The 18,765-nt window shown below is 50.1% G+C and overlaps 1 protein-coding gene across 1 annotated transcript; it reads right to left on the bottom strand.

Moving 5' to 3' along the window:
- Positions 1-2,902: 2,902 nt before the first annotated feature.
- MCM2 (minichromosome maintenance complex component 2) lies at positions 2,903-15,242 on the bottom strand. Its single transcript, XM_062500994.1, has 16 exons — positions 15,237-15,242; positions 14,586-14,773; positions 13,846-14,021; positions 12,972-13,235; positions 11,760-11,979; positions 11,305-11,512; positions 10,471-10,605; positions 10,101-10,292; positions 8,940-9,033; positions 8,154-8,404; positions 7,780-7,906; positions 7,459-7,571; positions 7,079-7,321; positions 6,129-6,311; positions 4,763-4,918; positions 2,903-3,885 (listed from the first exon to the last, which is right to left on the bottom strand). Exons 1-16 carry the CDS (start codon positions 15,240-15,242, stop codon positions 3,775-3,777), a joined length of 2,667 nt encoding a protein of 888 aa, XP_062356978.1. The 3' UTR covers positions 2,903-3,774.
- Positions 15,243-18,765: the final 3,523 nt, after the last annotated feature.

Below are 18,765 nucleotides of genomic sequence, written 5' to 3'. Positions count from 1 at the left end.
ACCTGAAACAGCCCTGCTGGCTGGACTGCACTAGGATGGGAAGATGCCACTATCCAGCATAACTGAGCACTGTTACACTGGGAAAGTTCTTGTCTGCCAGTTTCCAGACAGCTCCTCAGTAAACACAGTGGAGATGGACAGAGAAGGTTCCAGCCAAGGTCTGGTATTGGAGAAAGTGAAACAGTGTGGGTCGAGAAATTATGAACATGCTAGTTTTTCCAAGAGGCTTTGGCATTAATTTGGGGGAAAACACACATTACTGAATATAGAACTTCACCTGTTCAAGGGCCATCTGCCAGGCAAACTCAGAAACAACCCCTTGCAACTGGATAATCCCATGACTTGCAGATGTAGTGTGTTGGTTTATGATTTCAATAAAGGCATAAGCTAAACTCTGCTAGTATAAATGAAAAGCCCTTTCTTGTGAACTCCAACCCTCCCTTTTTCGCAGCTCACACAAGCTGATTGATTAGCTGGTATCTGCAGGCACTTGCTCATACCCCCCAAGCAGATGCACTGTTTGTGTGCATTGTGTGTGTTTTCGTTCCATGCTGAGCTAAAGTCAAACAGCTCATTAGGAGATGCAAAAAGCCCTGCTGCTCTCTGAGGAGTTTGCATGCAGCATGTTCAGATTAAACTGGATCAGGATCTGGCCTATCATGACCTTTTCAAATCCAGATGATCTCTGAAGCCAGACTGACTTAGCCTGTGCCAACAACCACAGTCCCAAGGTGAAGATGACCACAAGAAGGGACACCACTTGTCTCCATAAAGACCTGTCTCCTTTAGAAGCACCTTTACTACCTGCCATGTGAGCCCAGGCATAGCCTGCTGTGAACAGACCTCACCTCCTCAGCTCTTGCCCTTGCCCCTGGCTGCCAGGGGCACTATGTAGTTTCAATCACAGCAGCAAGAAGCCAAGTGCACAAGCTTGGCTAAACTCAAGGTTGTCAGGGGAGCAACTCCTCATTCCATGAGTGTGGCTTGGCTTGTTGAGCTCCAGAGCCCTGCAGCAAAATCCTCACTCTGTTCAGTGGGAGCATAGCTCCTGGCAAGGTAGTCCCTGCTCAGAGCAGCACGTTTTCACCTGGCTGCACCCCTGTTCAGACCAGACACCTGATGCTGTCAACAGCCAAAACTTGCTGCAGGGAACCTGAAAAGCTCAGTGGCCGTGAGAGGAGGAACATGCCTTCAGACTGGCATTAACACTCCAGTGAGCAGCTGATGCCAGCATTAGTGAGGGCGCAGCTGCAAGAATTCATCGCGCTGCTGGATGCTGGCAACACAATGGTGGGAGGGCACAACTGCCTTTGTGCTGAAGATTTGGGAGGCAGAGCGAGCAAAATGACAAACAAGTGACTCCAACAATGGCACCTCTCTGTTGCCACCGCTCACAGCATGTGCCAAATGAGGTAGGACCAGAGCACAGGAGGCAGGAGAAAGCTGACAAAACTGAATGGTGCCTATCAACAGCCCTGTCCGGCAGGCAGGGCAAGGAGTTGGGAAAATCGGGAGTGCCACCCCACTCCTGTGTATCTCTCATGGTTTGCAGTGACACGTTTGGCCACCTATTTAACTGCGGGTCACTACAGGCATAGCAGAGACTTCACAAGGTTGCAAGGGTTTAGGAAGCATTTTCTAATTGCTCCAGTATGACACAAAGCCTCTTCTTCTACCTGCACCCAACATTCATTGACATAAACACACCAGTTTGCTTTACAAGTTTGTTTCATCCCTTGTTATTTCTGGTTTTGCTCTCTCAGGGCCATGACCTTCCCCAGCAAGGTATGTGGATTCCCACCGAGCTGGGCACAGTGCTGCTGTGACAGCAGTTGCGACAGCCTCAGTGGCCTCTGGCATTAGGAGGTAAGGTGCTAACAGCTGTATCCCTGAGGAACCACACTGAACCTCACCAGGCAGTTACAGGCACCCAGCAGCTTAGCCATCCCCAACACAGACCTGATCCAGGCCCACGTTCAGGGGCAAAGCTCAGGCAGGGAAGGAATACTAGAAGTGTCTCTGTGGGCTGCCTGCAGAAAGTCCTGGTAGACAGAGACGCAGTAGGAAGGGAAAAAAACAGCCAAAGCAGTCAAACAAATACACAGGAGGGAGCTGGCAGACAGAGGCAACATGCAGAGCCAGTTTCAGGCTGAGAGTCATGTGCTCAGCCCCCAGCAGGGCTCAAGCCCTGCTGGCTCCAGGCTGGAAGGACACACACACACACACTCACTGTGACAAACCCTACGGTGTCAATGTCCACGGCCAGGGACACCTCTTCCTGGCCAGCATACAACTGCAGCAGCCAGCAAACAAATTCTCCTGAGCTCAGGCAGGAGGCTGGACATGCTGTAAGGGGCTGCAGGAAAAAGCACATTCACTGCAGAGCTCAGCTGCGTCCTGCAGAGCAGTTACTGCTTCTCCCAGACTGGAATCCAAGTGGCAGCCAAGCTATGATATCAAGGCTGTCTAATCCAAGTGTGTGTAAGGAGGGGAGGTGGGAAATACTGTCATGGGATAGTCACAATGGGATACAAACATAAACAGGCAAGACAGGGAAGGAACCACTGCAGGCAGGTTCTTGGTGGGAAAGGCAGCATTCATGGCATGGTCCAGGGCAATTGTGTCCTGCTGTCAGTCCACAGATGTCTCAGCTAGAACTGAGAGCCAGCACTGGCTGTTCCTGCTATCCTGAAGAACAAATATGAGATGTGATTGCACCCAAACCTAACCCCACAGACTGCTGAGCAGTTCATGCAGCATCCAGGTTGCTTACTGAAGCCTTTCTTCCACTCTTGGCAGGAGTTACCAAAAGAAGAAACACAGAAGTATTGAAAAACAAATGTATTTAAAACACACATACTAAGAAAATTGCATGTGAACACTGAGCCCATCCTGTCCTCCCTGAACACATCCAGCTTAGGCTTCCTCACTGCCATGCCCAAAATCAGCACCATGGGTACTTCACCCTTAACAAATGGGTGTGAGAGAGGGTTTTAGGTGTCAAAGGTAACACTTGGATTCAGCTGTGAATTCACACCTGCTGACAGCTACACAGAGATAACATCCACCAAGGCAAGGGAAGCCTCTCCACTCCAGCTTCTGGAGATTCCCCAGCAGGTACTGAAGGGGTTTTCAGCGCCCATACAGATCATCAAGATCAGAACGAGCTTTTTTTTTTTTTCAGTTCTTATCTCCTCTGCTTCCTCCCTCCTCCCCTGCAGAAACCAAGCACAAGGTCAACCCACGTGGGCACCTGGGGAAATGTCAAGTGTCAGGCACAAAGGCCTGGAGCAGAGAGGCTGGCTGGTTCATGGAGAGTTGAAAGTAGTTTCAATTATCACCCATCAGGCTGTACAGTCACCAGAGATGGGAATGGAGAATCCCTGAGGGTGCTTGCAATCCAAGGGGGATGGATAATGCTTTCCAAATGCTCCCACTTGGTCCCTCCTGCAGAGGAGCCCACAACAACTAGTGACAAACAAACAGAAAACATGCCATATATATGGCCAGCAATTCTCTCCCTGCTGTGCTTAGCTACAAGGCAAAATAGTGAACTAAGTTGCTAAACAGACTTGACAGGGCATTTAACTGCTTAATTCTGTTCTATTTACAAGGTCTTCAGCAGCCCAGCACCCCCCTAAATCCATAAGGCATAAAGCAAGCAGGAGGATGGTGCAGCCTAGTCCCTGGCTCAGGATGTCTGTGGCATTCCTGGAGGGCTGGAAGATGGAGGTCTCATCTCACAGAAGCATGTGGCAGACTCTGCTGCCAGCCTCAGAACTGCTGGACAATCAGCTTCCGCTTCACATCCCGGCTGAACCTGTTCATCTTGAACACTTCACTGTCATAAAAGGCTGAGAGGTTGTGGATGTTGATCTGCCGAGCCTGCAAGAAGAAGAGGGGGGAGGTAAATGTTTATTTAATCAAATAGAACCATGTGGTTTTCCACAGCAGAAGCTGCATAAAAATTGACAGTCAGCAATCTCTGCTTTGCTCAGCAGGAACCAGAACTGCAGTAGCAAGGGAGACTTTGGGTCAGGAGGAAGGAGCATTGGCAGTGCTGAGCTGAGCCAAGAGAGGATGCTGGCTCAGCATCTGCCTGCTCTCAGCTCGTCCTTTTACTTCCACCAGAGCTAGAATGTAACTCCTATGCAAAAGCCCCCAAAACCTCATCCAGCAGGAGAGTTTTGCAAGGGAGCCATCTGACTGGGGGTGGCCACTCTGGCAACACCAAGCTGTGGCTTTGGAAGTAGTTGCTCTGCACATCTGACATAAAGAACACAAAAGCACTAATCTAGGAATCAAGCACTGCTTTAGTGCCAAGCAAGGTCAGTATTTTGCACAGAATGGCCAAGTCAAGTGCATTCAGGAGCAGGATGAGGACGCATTAAGGAGGCAAGTGAGCCTCAGGAGGGATTAGAAAAGTTCATACACATAGATTTTTCTGCTTTTTGCTTCTTCAAATGCAGGTGCCAGGGAACTTGAGCTCTCATTCACCTGCATAAGCACCATACCACAGGATTTACCATTCCAACCCCAAAGCTTTATGAGGGTGCATGAGAGCAGAGGAAAGAATACAGAACTTCCAGACAAGAAGAGCAGATACAGAGGAGACAATCCTGATGCTGGGTTGTACTAACACCAGTCTTTTTTATGGTATCATAAGGCAAGAAGAGAATTAGAAGTCTCAGAATGCCTCTGGTTCTGAGGCTGCAGACAGGGCATGAACTAGTCCCAGAAGCAGCTGGTTATAAGCCTATACCTTGTCCACCAGGTCCTTTTCTGGGACTTCTATGGTGTCTTGCTGGGCTCCGTAGCGGTTTCTCTGGTACATCACCTGCTCTGCAACCAGCTGCTTCAGGATGAACAGCAGCAGCTCGTTGTTGTCTCGCTTGAACGAAAGGTAGCGGGAGAATGTCTGGGAGGTAGGATGAGATAAGCCATGAGGATCAGAAGAGTGATGCACTGCAGTGCCCAGCATCAACCAACCCCCTCCTCCCACAGAGCACACAGGGAACCAAATTACACTACTGTCACCTGTGCCCTTAGTGCACCTCAAGTGACTACGGCCTTGCCAAGGTACAGCCTGCACATGCAGTGGCAGACCTCTGACAGCCACAACTCCTCTGCTGACTGCTTTTATTCCCATCTGGAATCTCCATAGGAGTGCTGGTGCCTCTTGGGGGCTAGCAGCGCACTGCTGTGGAGTTGTGCTGCCCCCAGGGACACAGCCAGGGGAAGGCTGGCCCCGGACAAGGTACAGAGCAGCTTCCCTTAACCCAGACTGCCCTGTGCCTCCCCAGCAGACGTTCCTACTTGGCTGGCTGTTTGAGGCCAAAGAGAGAGGCCACGAGTCGTCCAGACAGAGGGCAGACACTCAGTGGATAAATGCCAGCGTGTGGCCAGCCAAGAGCTGTTTGGAGCCAGCCCGTTACTCAGAGAACAGGGCAGACTGCACACTAACCCACAGTGAATGCTACCCTGTGGTTAACTGTACCCTGAGAGCCCAATAAAAACGTGAAGAAACAAACTGCCTCCTTGGCTTGATCACCTGGCAGCAGCAGCAGAAGCAGGTGCCCACTGCCAAAACAGCAGGGAAAGTGTCAAAAAAGGATAGACATGGCAGTTATTTTGACTCAGAGGCTTGAGATACACTTCCTTCTCAGACCACATAAAGACATTGCCTCACCAAACACTAATGAGGGGCAGTCATGGAACAGTGCCTCATTTGGGATCTCTCCTCAAAGGCACCCAGCTTGAGCAGCTGTTATTGCACAATGATTAAATTATTTCAAGTATCCAGATGTTTGAGACTCTGCTATGGGAAAACCTGGAGTCAAGCTGGTAAGGAAACCTAGTCTGACTATGTGGTGTGTGCAGCTGTGGTCTTGGTGCCAGCTCAGGTGGTGTTAGTGTGACTGACAGAGAGGCTCCTGCACGGTCAGACAAGGATCTTCCTTGACACTTCAGACCCGCAGTACTCCAGTTACACAGGCTCAGCCTGGACCGGACAGAGCCCTGCAGAGCATGAAGTCTCCTCCCACAGCCAGGGCAGTGCAAGGAGGCCGCAGCAGGGAACCCGCGGGGCCTGGGGTGCAGCCACAGCCCCCGGCCGAGCCGCTGCCCACCTTGCGCATGCTCCGCATGACGCTGAACTTCTGGGTGTCGATGAAGCTCTCCAGCATCACCCTGATGGCCATGTTGACGTCGTCCTCCACCACGTAATCGCGCAGGTGCATGCGGGCGTGCGCCTCGGCCATGCGGATCACGGACTCGATGTGCCGCACCGTGATGGGGATGCTGCCCGTCGCCTGAGGGGAGGAGGCAGCACGTTACTGAAGGGTACGAGACGGGTGCCTTCTGGCCCAGGACCCAGCTCCTCTCACGCTGCACGGAGCTCTCTGCACCTCCGCGGGTGTCTCAGGCTAAGAAGGCTCTGCCACCTGCTGGCACGGCCACACAGCCTGGCACAGCTTCCCTGCTCATCCGAGTTCAGCACAGTGCAAGGGGATGTTGTGCAGTCCCTCTGTGACACTGTTCAGGCACTTTCCAAGATTAGCAATCCAGTTTCCTCCAGCAAATTTTAGGAGTTAAAGAAACTAAAAGCCAATCAAAAAAGGTGTCGTTTTCCCATGCTCCAAAAACCTCCCTCACATCTCAACAAATCCTCTTTCGCTTGGAGAGCATGAAATGAGCCTGAGACATCCCACAGACAAAAGAGAAGGGCATTTCTACAGATAATGGCTCCCTGCAATGTAGCAGGAGCATGTAGATCTGAGTGAATGCAAACATCTCCTGTGGGCCTGCCAGACCAGGCAATAACAAAAGGACTTTGCCACGGCAGGCACTGTACGTGTGCCAGTCCATCAGCCCACACATCACCAACAGGCGAGATTCTGCACTTTAATGAAGAATCAACTCTTCAACAGACACTGCAGGATCTGCCTGTCTCTCATGAAACAGTGGCACAGACTTTTGTAATGGGAATGGCAAGAATGTGTCAACACATGCTGGAGCAGTCTCAGGCTGATTTGCAGTCTAGATACATACAGTTCCCTCCTTTCCTCAGTATTCTCACCATAGACTCCTTCCTCAGGTCACTATACATCCTGGCCACCTTGTCCTGGTCCATCTGGTTGAGTTTGGGGTGGACCTTCTCTTTGGCATAGATGATATATTTCCTCAGGATCTCTTGAGGAATGGGTTCAACCCCATAGGTGTTGGGAAGGATGACCTCATTAGTGTCCCCATTTGCTGCCTCCTTGCTGCCTGGGTGGTGCTTGACATGGCTGCCAACAACGAACCGGGCAAGCATTTCATCCTACAAGAGAGCAGTGCACCAACAGACACTGAGCACACTCACTGGACAGAAAAAAACTCGGTGGGCAGCTGCAGCTGAGCATCCCACGAGCAGCACCCAAGCCCAGCACACGCTCAGATGCCTGGCACAGCCCCTACCTGCACTGAGTCCACCGTGTCTCTCACCACACACAGGATGTCGAAGCGAGAGATGATGGGCTCCGTCAGGTCCACGTTCTCCGAGAACGTCAGCGACGGGTCATACCGCCCACCTGGGTCACAGACAATCCAGGTCAAACAGGCTCCAAGGCTGGAGCTCTGGAGGAAGGACACACCCCCAGTATGCTACTGGAGACTTTTCTGCTTGTTTGATCTCTGCTCCAGACTTGAAGGAACCAGGCAGAGGGAGGGGAAGCTGTGCCACACCTCTCATGGCTGTGAACTTATGATGACAGCCTGAGATGGTCTCTGAGCACTTACCTATAGGATTGGCAGCAGCAACAATAGTACAGCGAGCTTGCAAGGATGTGACAATGCCTGCTTTGGAGATGGAAATGCTTTGCTGTTCCATGGCTTCGTGAATGCTGGTCCTATCTTGATCATTCATCTAGAGGAAAGCAGGAATGATTTAGAACGAGACTATATCTATACCCCAACTGCCAAACACACCAAAGGGGATCAGCTCCAGATGTTCTGAAAAGGTAGCAAACTGCACTACGGACCAGCAAGGGCCTAAGCAAACTGCAGGTCACCTGGGAGATGTCACCATGAACTACAGTCTGTCCTCAGGGGACAGAGGTTACAGCTCATCACTTCACAGTTAATCCTTCCCAGAGAGATGAAGCTGGGCTCACCTTGTCAAATTCATCAATCAGGCAGACACCTCTGTCAGCCAGCACGAGGGCTCCTGCCTCCAAAGTCCACTCCTTGCTGACTGGGTGCCTCTGCACATAGGCTGTGAGGCCCACAGCAGAAGCACCCTGCCCAGTGGTGAAAATTGCTCTGCTCGACACTTTCTCTATGTATTTAAGAAACTGTGATTTTGCAGTACCAGGGTCTCCACACAGAAGCACATTGATGTCACCACGAACTTTGTGTTTGCCACCTACAAAAGCAATGGGAAAACCATGTGGCAGCTGAGTGCATGGCTTAGCAGCAGCCCTGCCCTGAGCACCTCAAAGCTAAAGAGAGGGCAACCAGCAGGCATGCAACCAGTTAACAAGAAAGTTGAGGGGGAAAGAAAGTCAGTTTTGGACACAGTCATCTTTGTAAAACAGACTTTCTAACCTTGCTGACACATCCTAACACATCCTTCTAAGGAGATGGTTAACAAATCAGGGTGCCAGAAGGTCAAACCTCTGAAGGAGCATTAAATGTGACCTCCTCAAGTAGGGATAAACTCTTGCCCAGGTTTGCAGCAGGAGCTGTTTTTAGTCATAGCATTTCTACTGTCACACCAGAGTTTTCAGTGTGATAAAACAGGCAGTTCAGTCACAGATATCCCTCAGTCTGCTAAACCTTGTCTGTTACCAAGCCACACAGACAACTCTAACAACTCTTGTTGCAATGGCACAGGCAAACCCCAGCCCCTTTGCCCTCACCTGAGTGAAGCAGGAACAAAGGACACAATTGACACTCACCTGGGTTTTTGGGCTCTCCACCAAAGAGAGCTAAGGCCAAGCCCCTCTTGATATCTTCATGTCCATAAATAGATGGGGCAATGCTGGCAAAAATCTGAAAGGGAAACCAGGAGTTGTCCAGGGAATACCAGTTCCCATGCTGAATAGAATCTTGCATGAACATTAGAAAAGTACCATATCTACAGCTACTTGTAAGGTACTGCTGTCTCCAAAGAGTATTTTATTATCCAGGGTGTGAGGGCATTTTCAAAGGTAATGACCCACCCACTGCTGCCAAAAGGAGCTTCACAAAAATAGTGCTGTTGGGGCATGGCAGATTATTTAGTCTGGTGCTGGAAGCTGCTGCCACTGCCTCCACAACCCTGTTGTACACAAGGCACATCACAGTGCCTGTTATCAAATTTTGTAAAGCTGGGGACCTTGATCAGAGGCTTACTCACTGCACATGACAAATATTATGAACAACTGGCTTATTTTCTCAAGGGTATTCTGAAAATAACCTGATGCTGGAGACTATTCATGTCTCCTGGCTCAACTGAAGCTGCTGCATCCACTGCAACAGCAGTCAGTGTAACAACAGCACAGCCAAGGCAATGGAACAAAGTTCCCCCACTACAGAAATTAAATCTGACACAGGTGAGGTTGGACATGCATCAATCCATAAGTTTTGTTCTTTCAAGTATTGGATTGAGGTCTTAGCATATAGAGGAAGCAAAGCTAAAATCTCTACCACAACTTAAGCTAAGCAGTAACATCCCCTTTAGGGGACTAGAGATGCAGTCACTGGCCTTACAGAACACTTCCAAGACTTGGCTTTGAAGACATAGGGAGATAAAACTGATCAGATACAAGCACTGTCTGAGTGTCTCTCACCTATCTTCTAGCCCTGTTGTGATGTAGAAGGCTCAGAGAAGAAAGGGGAGAAACAGAAAATTTGACCTCCAAAAGTACATGGGAGGTTCATTATTTACTCCGCTCCTCTAACCAGCTCTCATCAACAGCTGTCTGACAGCTACAGAAGACCATCCAGAGAGAACTGGGATTTCTGGGTTCCTTTAACCACTGTTTGGCCAGCAGACCCATTTAATCACTTTCTGATCCAGCTGCCTGGTGATGGCAAGCTATCAACAGGAACAGCAGGGATGCCTGAGGCTGACCCACCTTCTCCCCAATTTGCTCATCCTTGGACAGACCCACAATCACTTTCACATCTTCATCAGTCAGTTCCCCAACAGCCAGCTTGTTGTCCTTCTTGGCAATGTGGTTGGCCAGGATCACAGTTGCAAACACTGGGAACCCATTGGCAGTGTTCAAGGAGCCATCATAGTTGTTGTGGTAGATCCCTGTCAGCTCCTGGGAAGCAGGAAATACTGTGTCAGTGTCTGCACAGTACAAAACAGCCCCCTCTCCATCCTAAGGTAAGGCTCAAATGCATCTGAGGACAACCCCTCCCCACATCCCCACAGATGGCCCACGATATCAGAATTTAAAAATACCCTGCGCTCTCCCAGTACTTGGACAATGCACTCACAATCTCATCTCCTGGCTTGCAGCTGTCCACCAGATCAGCGAGCAGGATGGCATCCTTGGAGCGGGGCAGCCTGCCTGCAGCCACCTTCCCAGGGCTCTCCTGGATCTTGATGCGCTGATAGTTCTGATAGACTGTCTGCAGCAACAAAGTCAAAGTCACCCAGCAGGCATCAGAATGGCTTTTCACAGGCACCTCAGACAGAAGGGTCATTGCAAGACTTACCGTGCTTCAGTAAGAAGACTACGGACATGGGAGGATGGAGGTTGTGAGGAGCAATTCCAGGGTGTGATAGAAAATAGTGGGGACAGGAAAGCACTTTGCTGCATCCCACCACTGTGTTTCAGCTTCCACAGTGTTTGTCCACCCAAATACATGACAAGTTCTTGGGAGAAGACTGCTCCACTTGTGATGTGGTTAAAGGTATCAAAGCAAAGAATGAAAGTCAGAAGAACCTCCACATCAACGGTTTTGGTTTCTGGTTTCCTTAGCTGACAGGTCAGGACAGACTGACCTAACCTAGGAAGGAGATCTGGGCAGCATGTGTCTGCATTTCTAAAATAGGAATAAATAACTGTATACCACAAAGGTGATTGTGGCAAAAGATTCAATTCAAACACCTACAGTGAGGCAATAAATTACTTCTGGTTGATAAACCGAGTCATTCAAGTCAAGAGCTCAAACAGACCTATCTTCACAGCCCTCTAGATATAGCAGAAGACCCCTCTCCCCACAGCAAGCTGTTCAAAGGGTGGGAGTCAAAGCAGGGCTGTGAGAAATAGGCAGTGGAGCAGGATGAGCAGCCACTCCCATCCAGGCAAGCACACAATCTCTTACCTCTTCCATGTTGATTTCAAAGGGGCCCAGAGACTGACACTCCGGACAGGAACCGGGTTTCACCTCCTGGTTTTGTGACTGGAAAAAGGGCCCCAGGATGAAGTTGCACTTGCTGCAGTTGTATTTGACCATGCTGAGCTGAGGCAGGACCCCTGTGCAACTTGTCACCACTCCACTGGTCCGGATCAACTGATTCAAGTGCAGTTGCCTGAAGAAAGACAGAGATATGCTGAATGCCTGCAGGGCACAGAATGCAAAACATCCTCCAGAAACACTCTTGCTGCAAGGCACAAGTTTACCTCGGGATGCTGAAAGTTCATCCTTAGCATGATTTTTCCTGTGCTAAGCTCAGCTATCCTGTTAGACTTACCCAGAGGTTTATCTCACAGGTGAGTCCTGAGTACCCCAAAGCCTAATGCAAGCCTCTCAGCCAGTGCTGATAGCTCTGCTCTTACCTGAGTGACCGCAGCTCTTCCACCAGAGGCAGGTGGGAGATACGGACATGGATCTCCTGAGCAATACGATCATACTTGGGGTACATGGCCAGCACCACTTCCTTGGCTGCTTCATCGAAGATCTTCAGCATCTCTGCTGGGGCCTCAGGCAGAAAGTAGGCAAGGACATGCTCCTGGGCTGCCAGATCCTCATAGTTCACCACCAGACTCTCTCTGTTCTCTTAAGAAAGAGATGGGGTGAATTGTAATTTCAGACTGTTCACTCCTCAAGGAGTTTGCAAAGGATAACCAGAACAGACAAGCCTGTAATCTGTTAGTAGATCTCTGCACCTTCCCTGAAGTTTAGAGGTTAACAATCTGAAAATGGGTGGAAAACCCTTTTAAGTTTATTTCTCTAACAAACTCTTCATCAGTACCAAGCTTGTGATTGTTCCTCTCCAGTTCTGCACAGATACTCCCAGGCTCAGTGCTCCTGAAATTCAAAAGCCTGAGCCCAATACACAACTCTCTCAGAGACCTCCAGGAAACAGAAGTTAATAGGAGAGACATTATGTGTGCTGAATGGCTGGCAAAAACCTCCTGTGTCTTATGTTTGTGGAAATGGATGAGACAAATGCCTTTTATTTCCTAGCTTTATAAAACTGATCCTGTTCCACTACTCAAGCTTCTGCTCAATATAAAGAAGAAATACAACATGAGCTGTTCCTAGATGTGACAATTTCTGCTTTTAAAACTCATCAATGACAGCCTTAATGACCGTTTCTCTGGCAGTGCCTAGTCAGAATACAAGGCTGCAACACTGACACAGTTTCCAAAGTCACAAGGTCTATTTGTGTCCCCTTGCTGGATAATCCAGTTCCCAGTGTGAGAAAGTAACTGGTGCAGACAGCAAGCAATTGTTGTCTCTTTCAGATCACAAACTTGCAGACCACTGTCTGCTGCCCCACATATTCTTCTGCTAGCATTTATACGAAATGAATATTAATGAGGAGCAGACGCCAGGGGCCTTCTAATTAGTCAGCCAGAATCAAAGAAGACAGTAGACATGTTTCCATTATTCATTTATCTCCATCAGCATCAGGCTTTCTTAAAGTGCTGATTCAATGTCTGGAATAGAGGGTAGGCAGCAAAATGTCCACCTCTGTACTGGATCACCACAAAGTACTGTGACCCACATAAAGAAAGAGAGAGCCTCCAATGACCCAGCCCTACCTTTGCACATGTCACTTATCCTTTCCTTGAAGACATTGTGCCCATGGTCATCCACATGGGTCTTCAGGAAGTTCTTGAAGCGGTGATAGATCTCAAGCCGAGGAGCTGCCATGGAAACCCACTCCCTCACTGAGTGCCCTTTCATGTCTTCCAGATTTTCAATGCTCTCAATCATGTCTTCATCCTCCTCTTCCATGCCTTCAGCAGCCCGTTCTGCCAGCCGCCTCTTCCGGGCAGGACGGTCTTCATCTTCATCATCACTGTCTAAGGGGTGGGAGGAAAAACTGTTCAAGATCTGGGAATCCGATTCCCACTCTATGGATTAGCCACAGTGGGATTACATAGGCTGTGGAAGTAAAGAGGTCACAGTCTGGGGGACCAAGGGACATCCCTTTAGACCCAGCCTAAATCCAGTTCTAGATTTGCCTCTACATCTTCCACAACATAGCTAAGACTTTAAGGGGGTGAATTTGAAGATTTGTATGCAGTAACACACATTCAAGTCCACTAATGCACTGACCAAGGAACAAGCCTGAAGTGCATCGAAGACCCTTCCTTCCAGCCTACAAAAGTCTGTACAGGAGCACCAACACCAACAAACTCTGCATCATACACTTGGTAGAATCCAAACCCTTTGATACAGGCCGAGGACCCTAACTTTGCAACAGCAGTAACCAACACACCAAAAGATAGGGATCCTGCACTCAGGAATCAGACCAAGCCCACAGTGAGTGATTTCACTAATAGCCCAGACACACTGGAGCTCTAGAGACCTCCCTAGCAACCTGAGAGTGAAGAGCCCAGCTCCCCGTGAAGGGCTAGGTTATTACCAAGCACACAGGGTGGCACAGCTGGTACAGCTCATTGCACCTACCGTAGAGCAGCCCCCTCCTCATGCGGCCCATGCCCTGCTCCAGCTCGCGGTCCCGCTGCCTCATCACTCGCTCGGCGGCTTCCCGCTGGCTGGCAGTCAGCTCCTCCACATCTTCATCATCCAGGGCCAGGCCCTCTGCTTCATACACATCCAGCTCTGGGATGGGGCGGTAGTCCCTAGCACACACACAGAGCAGGGAATCAGGCCAGGAAAGCAATTCTGCAGCCCTTCTCAGCTCCTGCTGGGGCAGGTGTCAGGACAGCGGTTCTGCAGGACAGAACGGTATTGAGCAGAAGGCACTCCCCAGTGGAAGATGCTGTGCAGTGAAGGGCTCCAGCAGCATGGTTAGGAATGCAAAGGGCTCCAGCAGCATGGTTCGGAATGCCAGCACTCAAGCCTTTTTGTTGTAAAGCTCAGCTTGCGGGCAGGCCTTGCTGAGCAAAACAACATCAAAATTCATACCTGAAGAAGTAAAGAGCTGGGCTGAATGCACATCATACAGTCAGGCAGATCCTGGTTCACCCGGACCATGATGGCATTTTGCTCAGTTCTTCCCGGACTCGAATGACACCATACTGTGACCTTTCTCCATTATCCAGCAGCTCCCAGCCCCCACACCCCAGCTACCAGCACAGCAGAGGGATCCCACACAGCCTGAGAGCTCCCTCCAGGTCGCTGGCTGCACTGACATCCCCAGCAACTCACGGCCGGGCCGCCTGCCCCCCGAACGATTTTCTTACCTTTCCATTCCTTCCCCAATGAGCTCTTCCCCTTCTTCCTCCTCTTCGGGGAGCCCCTCGGTCCCCAGGAGCCCTTCGGACTCATCCTCGAAGGGGGGCAGGTCCCGCCCGGGGCTGGACGTGAAGGCATCGCCGCGGCGGGAGCTCCGCACGGGGCTGGTGACCGCTGCCTGCGACTCGGAGGAGTCCTGCCGGGACAGGAAGGAGGGTCAGGGCAGGGGCCCGCACGGACAGAGAGGGCTCGTTCCTCCAGGGGCCTCTGAGATACGGGCCGCGGTCAGAAGGGGGGTATATGGATCACCGATGAGTTTTAATAATTAGCCCTCCTCGCAAATGACAAAAGAAACGGATGGAGGGGGAAACGGGGGTAAATCCATCCTCCGAGCGCAGCGCAGCCGGAGCGGAGGGAAAGGTTCCGATTCTGCCAAGCCCGGCTCTCTCCTCTGCGGCGCCGGGCACGCGGGAAAATTCCCGCGGCGTTTCGGGAACACAGCAGGGCGCACCCCCAATGTCCCCCGCACCCCGAAATCCTCTACTGGACCCCGCACGGCCACAGCGCCAAGTGTCCCGCAGCGGGGAGGACCCGGGGCCCGCACCCGCAGGGGTAGCACCTCAAATGAACGGCTCCCCCGGCCCGGCCCAGCCCCTCACCGCCATCACCGCCGCTTCCTGCCCCGCCGGTTTCCGCGCGAAAACAGCCCACGTGGTCAGAAAAGCGCGCGAAACATCATGAATAATGGATAGAGGCGGTGCCCACCTTCATGAATATGCATGAGGGGGCGGGGCCTGGAGCGAGCGGCGCCCAGGGCCACTCCCGGCCAAAGGGGCTCGGGACACTGGCGGGCGGCGCTGGCAAACTTTGGCAAACTTTGGCAAACTTTTCCCTCTGGGCTCGAGGGCTCTCCTCCTCCCGGGAACCCGAGTCAAGGCACAGATCCCATGTGAATTCCCGTATTCACGGCTGCCTCTTTGGCAGCTAGAATCAAGGCTGCTTGACTGGGTTTGCCACTGATCCAGTTCAATCATCTTTGTTCTGATTCTCTCTGAAACTACAAGAGGTGGGAAGGAGTTCTGGGATTGTTTGAGGGGGGTTGTGTGTTTTTTTCTTTTTTTATTTTAAATTTTTTGGGTTTTTTTAGTCTTTAATATTTTTTAAAATATTTTAATATTTTAGCATGTGCTGATTTAATATTTTAGTATATTAATGTATGTGCTGAAAGTAACAGGGAGCTGATCAGAGCCATTCTGGAGAACAGACAAATCTGTCTCTCCAGCTGCTCAGTGCAGCAAGCAAATGCCAATTGTGAGAGGAACTGAAGAAGAGCACCTGTCCCATAAGAGACTGGAAGAGGAATTTAGAGAGACAATCAATCAGTGGGCTGATGTTTGGCAAGGAGGTGGAATGCTTCCTTCCAGGCCACAGGGTCTTGCATAACAGCAGGTGGTTTGGATTTTGGAAGTCTGCATTCTCTGAAGGGTTTCTGACCACTATTTAGTATCAAGCTATTTCTGCTCTTGGCTGGACTCAGGTGTGAGACAATGACCCTGAAACAAGAGACACAAGAAGCAAAAGTGACTGAAGAGGCAGCTGAAATGGATCTTCCAGGAGCCCAGCTGGATGATTCAGGCTGGTACTAATATAGCAAAGCAGGAGCATCATGATATAAATAGGAGAGTGGCTCAGCCTCTTCTCTGTGACACATGACAGGGAGCTGGCTGGTGCTTGGAGTGAAACAGAGACAGGGACACCCCTGAGATGCCTCCCCATCAAGCCACTGTGGGCTTGATGATCTTGGAAGTCACAGAATTACAGAATCCTGAAGGTTGGAAAAGATCCTCAGGGTCATTGAGTCCAACCTGCTAAGTCCACCACTAAAAAATGTCTCTAAGCACCACATCTCCATGGTTTTGAAATACTGTCAGGGATGGTGAATCCACCACCACCTTGGGAAGCCTGCTCAGTACTTGAGCACCCTTCCAATGAAGAATTCTTTCCTAATGTCCGGTCTTTTCCAACTGAAATGATTCTATAGCTTAAGGGAAGGCAGCCCAGGACCTGTCTCAGATGAAACACTGTGATGAGCCAATGTCACCACAGGGTGCCACTGTCTCTCCAGGCCCTGGACAGCTGGATGAACAGACAGATTTTCTGCTTGTCCTTCCTGGAAGACCACACACCACATCCATGTTTTCACTGCTAACTTTGGGTGCAAGCTACAAGTGGTCCTATGCTTGAGCTGGGGTGCTCTGTCTCTTTGACAGGAGCCGAGCTTGGGCAGCTAAAACCATCCCTAAAATCAGGCTGCTGCCATGCATGGAACAGGGCTCCTTCTACTACACTAGAGACGTGGACTGGGTATATGAGAGGGCTGAGATGCAGATGGGGCCCAGGCTGCTGGCTGGGGTGACCTCACCTGAGCACCAAACTCCTGAATATCCAACCATACCACTTGGATTTTGTAGACTCATGGCTTCTTACAACACAGGAAGAGCCCTAGGGACTGAATTTCTCTTGAAAAAAAAGGGCAGAGACACAGCAATGCAGTCCAGGTGGTATCCTGTGGTGCAAATTTATGCCCAATACTAGAAATCAGTAGGTTGGTAGAACAGCTCTGAAACAAGACAGGCACATCTGTCCCTGCAGTTGGTCAGCACCTGAACAGTAAAGCAGTTTCAGATGAGAAGTAATATCCTGTTCAGTAGACTGATCTAATAAAAGCTGACAGAGTATTTGAAAGAGATAAAATGTCCCAGAAGAGTGGAATTTGGTGATGATATGAAGGTGTAATGCTGTCCTGGACACCATGTCTGCATCTTCCACCTCTGACACCTGCAAGGCAGGTGAGATTGGCACAGCAGGCTGCAGCAGTTACATCAGCACATGCCAGCTTTCCTTGGGGCCTTCAAGGTTGTATCAAGGCTGCTGAGCATCACCTCTTGTCCTGGTTCAGCCTAGCAACACCAAGTGACACAGAAAGGACAATGGGAGTGAGCCCTGCCATCTTTAAGCACTGGCTGGAGGAGATGACACATAGAGCAGCAGTGCTCAGCTGAAGGATGTGTGCAGTTAAGGACATGGAGCAGTCCTTGGAGGAAAAGAGGAGTTATGTTTGTGCACATCATGTGGGGGCTGATAAGCAAGGCTGGTTAATTCAAAGGAGCAGTAAGTGTGGATGCCCCACCTCCTGTTTCACACAAACAGTGAGGAAGGCAGAAGCTAAAATGTCAATGTCCTTGCAGTGACACCCTGCAGTCTCCTGACCATGAAACTGCTTTTGGATCTGATGTCCCAAATACTGGGCTCTAGCCTCAAACTGAATCACATGGCAAGAGCAGGTGGATTGGAAAGCAAAATCTCTCCTTCTGACACAGTTATGTGGGAGGTAACACATTCAACTAGTTAGTGCCTGAGGCTACAAGTGAGAAGACATGGATTTTACTTGTCTGTTACCAAGGCACTTTTTAGGCAGAAACACTTCACCTCTCTTTAAACAGAAGTGGCCTGTCCCTTCTGTAACTCAGAGATCTTGGTGTCAGCCAAGCCTTTGAGCTCGGATCCATAAATGGATCATGTCAAAATATTGCAACATATCATTAACCTGAACGACAGGGTGAAACGAGACAAGCTGAGGACTGGCTCCTCCAGATGTCATTCCAAAGGCATGACACCAGCATGAAAACCTGTTCCAACCCAGTGGAAAATCAGAGGAATAGAGCTGAGGCAGGCAAGTCTCCAGGTACAACCCCTTCATGAGGCTTGCTGAGGTGCAGCTGGAAAATTTGACCTGAGAAGAGTCAAGCAAGTGAGCCAGGGAAGATCAGTGTGTGTGTGTGTGTGTGAGAAGGGCCTGGAACCCTCTGTGTATGGTGTTTGCTAGAGCAGAACATGCAAACCTGACCAAAGTAAGGGTCAGCAGAACGTGCCAACCTGACCAAAGTAGGGATCTTCTAAAGAGGAGTAGGCTCAGTACAGCAAACTTCAGCGTAGCAAAAGCCTTGCATTCCTTCAGAAGAAAACCCTGCAGCCACAGGTAGAAAACCATGCCAGAATGTATCCTCCAGTCCTTGCAATGACTCAGATAACAAACATTCTCCTTGAAACTTCTGTCAGTCAGCTCTTGCTGCCGAGAATAACGTGCTGCTTATTTCCTTTAATTTCCTAAATAAATCTTGGCTCATT

Source organism: Cinclus cinclus, chromosome 12 (genome assembly GCF_963662255.1).
Source record: "Cinclus cinclus chromosome 12, bCinCin1.1, whole genome shotgun sequence".
In the NCBI taxonomy this organism is placed as follows: domain Eukaryota; kingdom Metazoa; phylum Chordata; class Aves; order Passeriformes; family Cinclidae; genus Cinclus; species Cinclus cinclus.
This window is presented reverse-complemented; position numbering and strand designations above follow the sequence as displayed.

What these genes read in the sequence shown, in the direction of transcription:
- MCM2 (XM_062500994.1), bottom strand. An exon ending in TTGAAATCAACATGGAAGAG is followed by an intron (nt 10,606 to 11,304) that starts GTAAGAGATTGT and finishes TTGTTGCTGCAG; the next exon opens with ACAGTCTATCAGAACTATCA. An exon ending in TGGAGAGCCCAAAAACCCAG is followed by an intron (nt 8,405 to 8,939) that starts GTGAGTGTCAAT and finishes TTGCTTTTGTAG; the next exon opens with GTGGCAAACACAAAGTTCGT.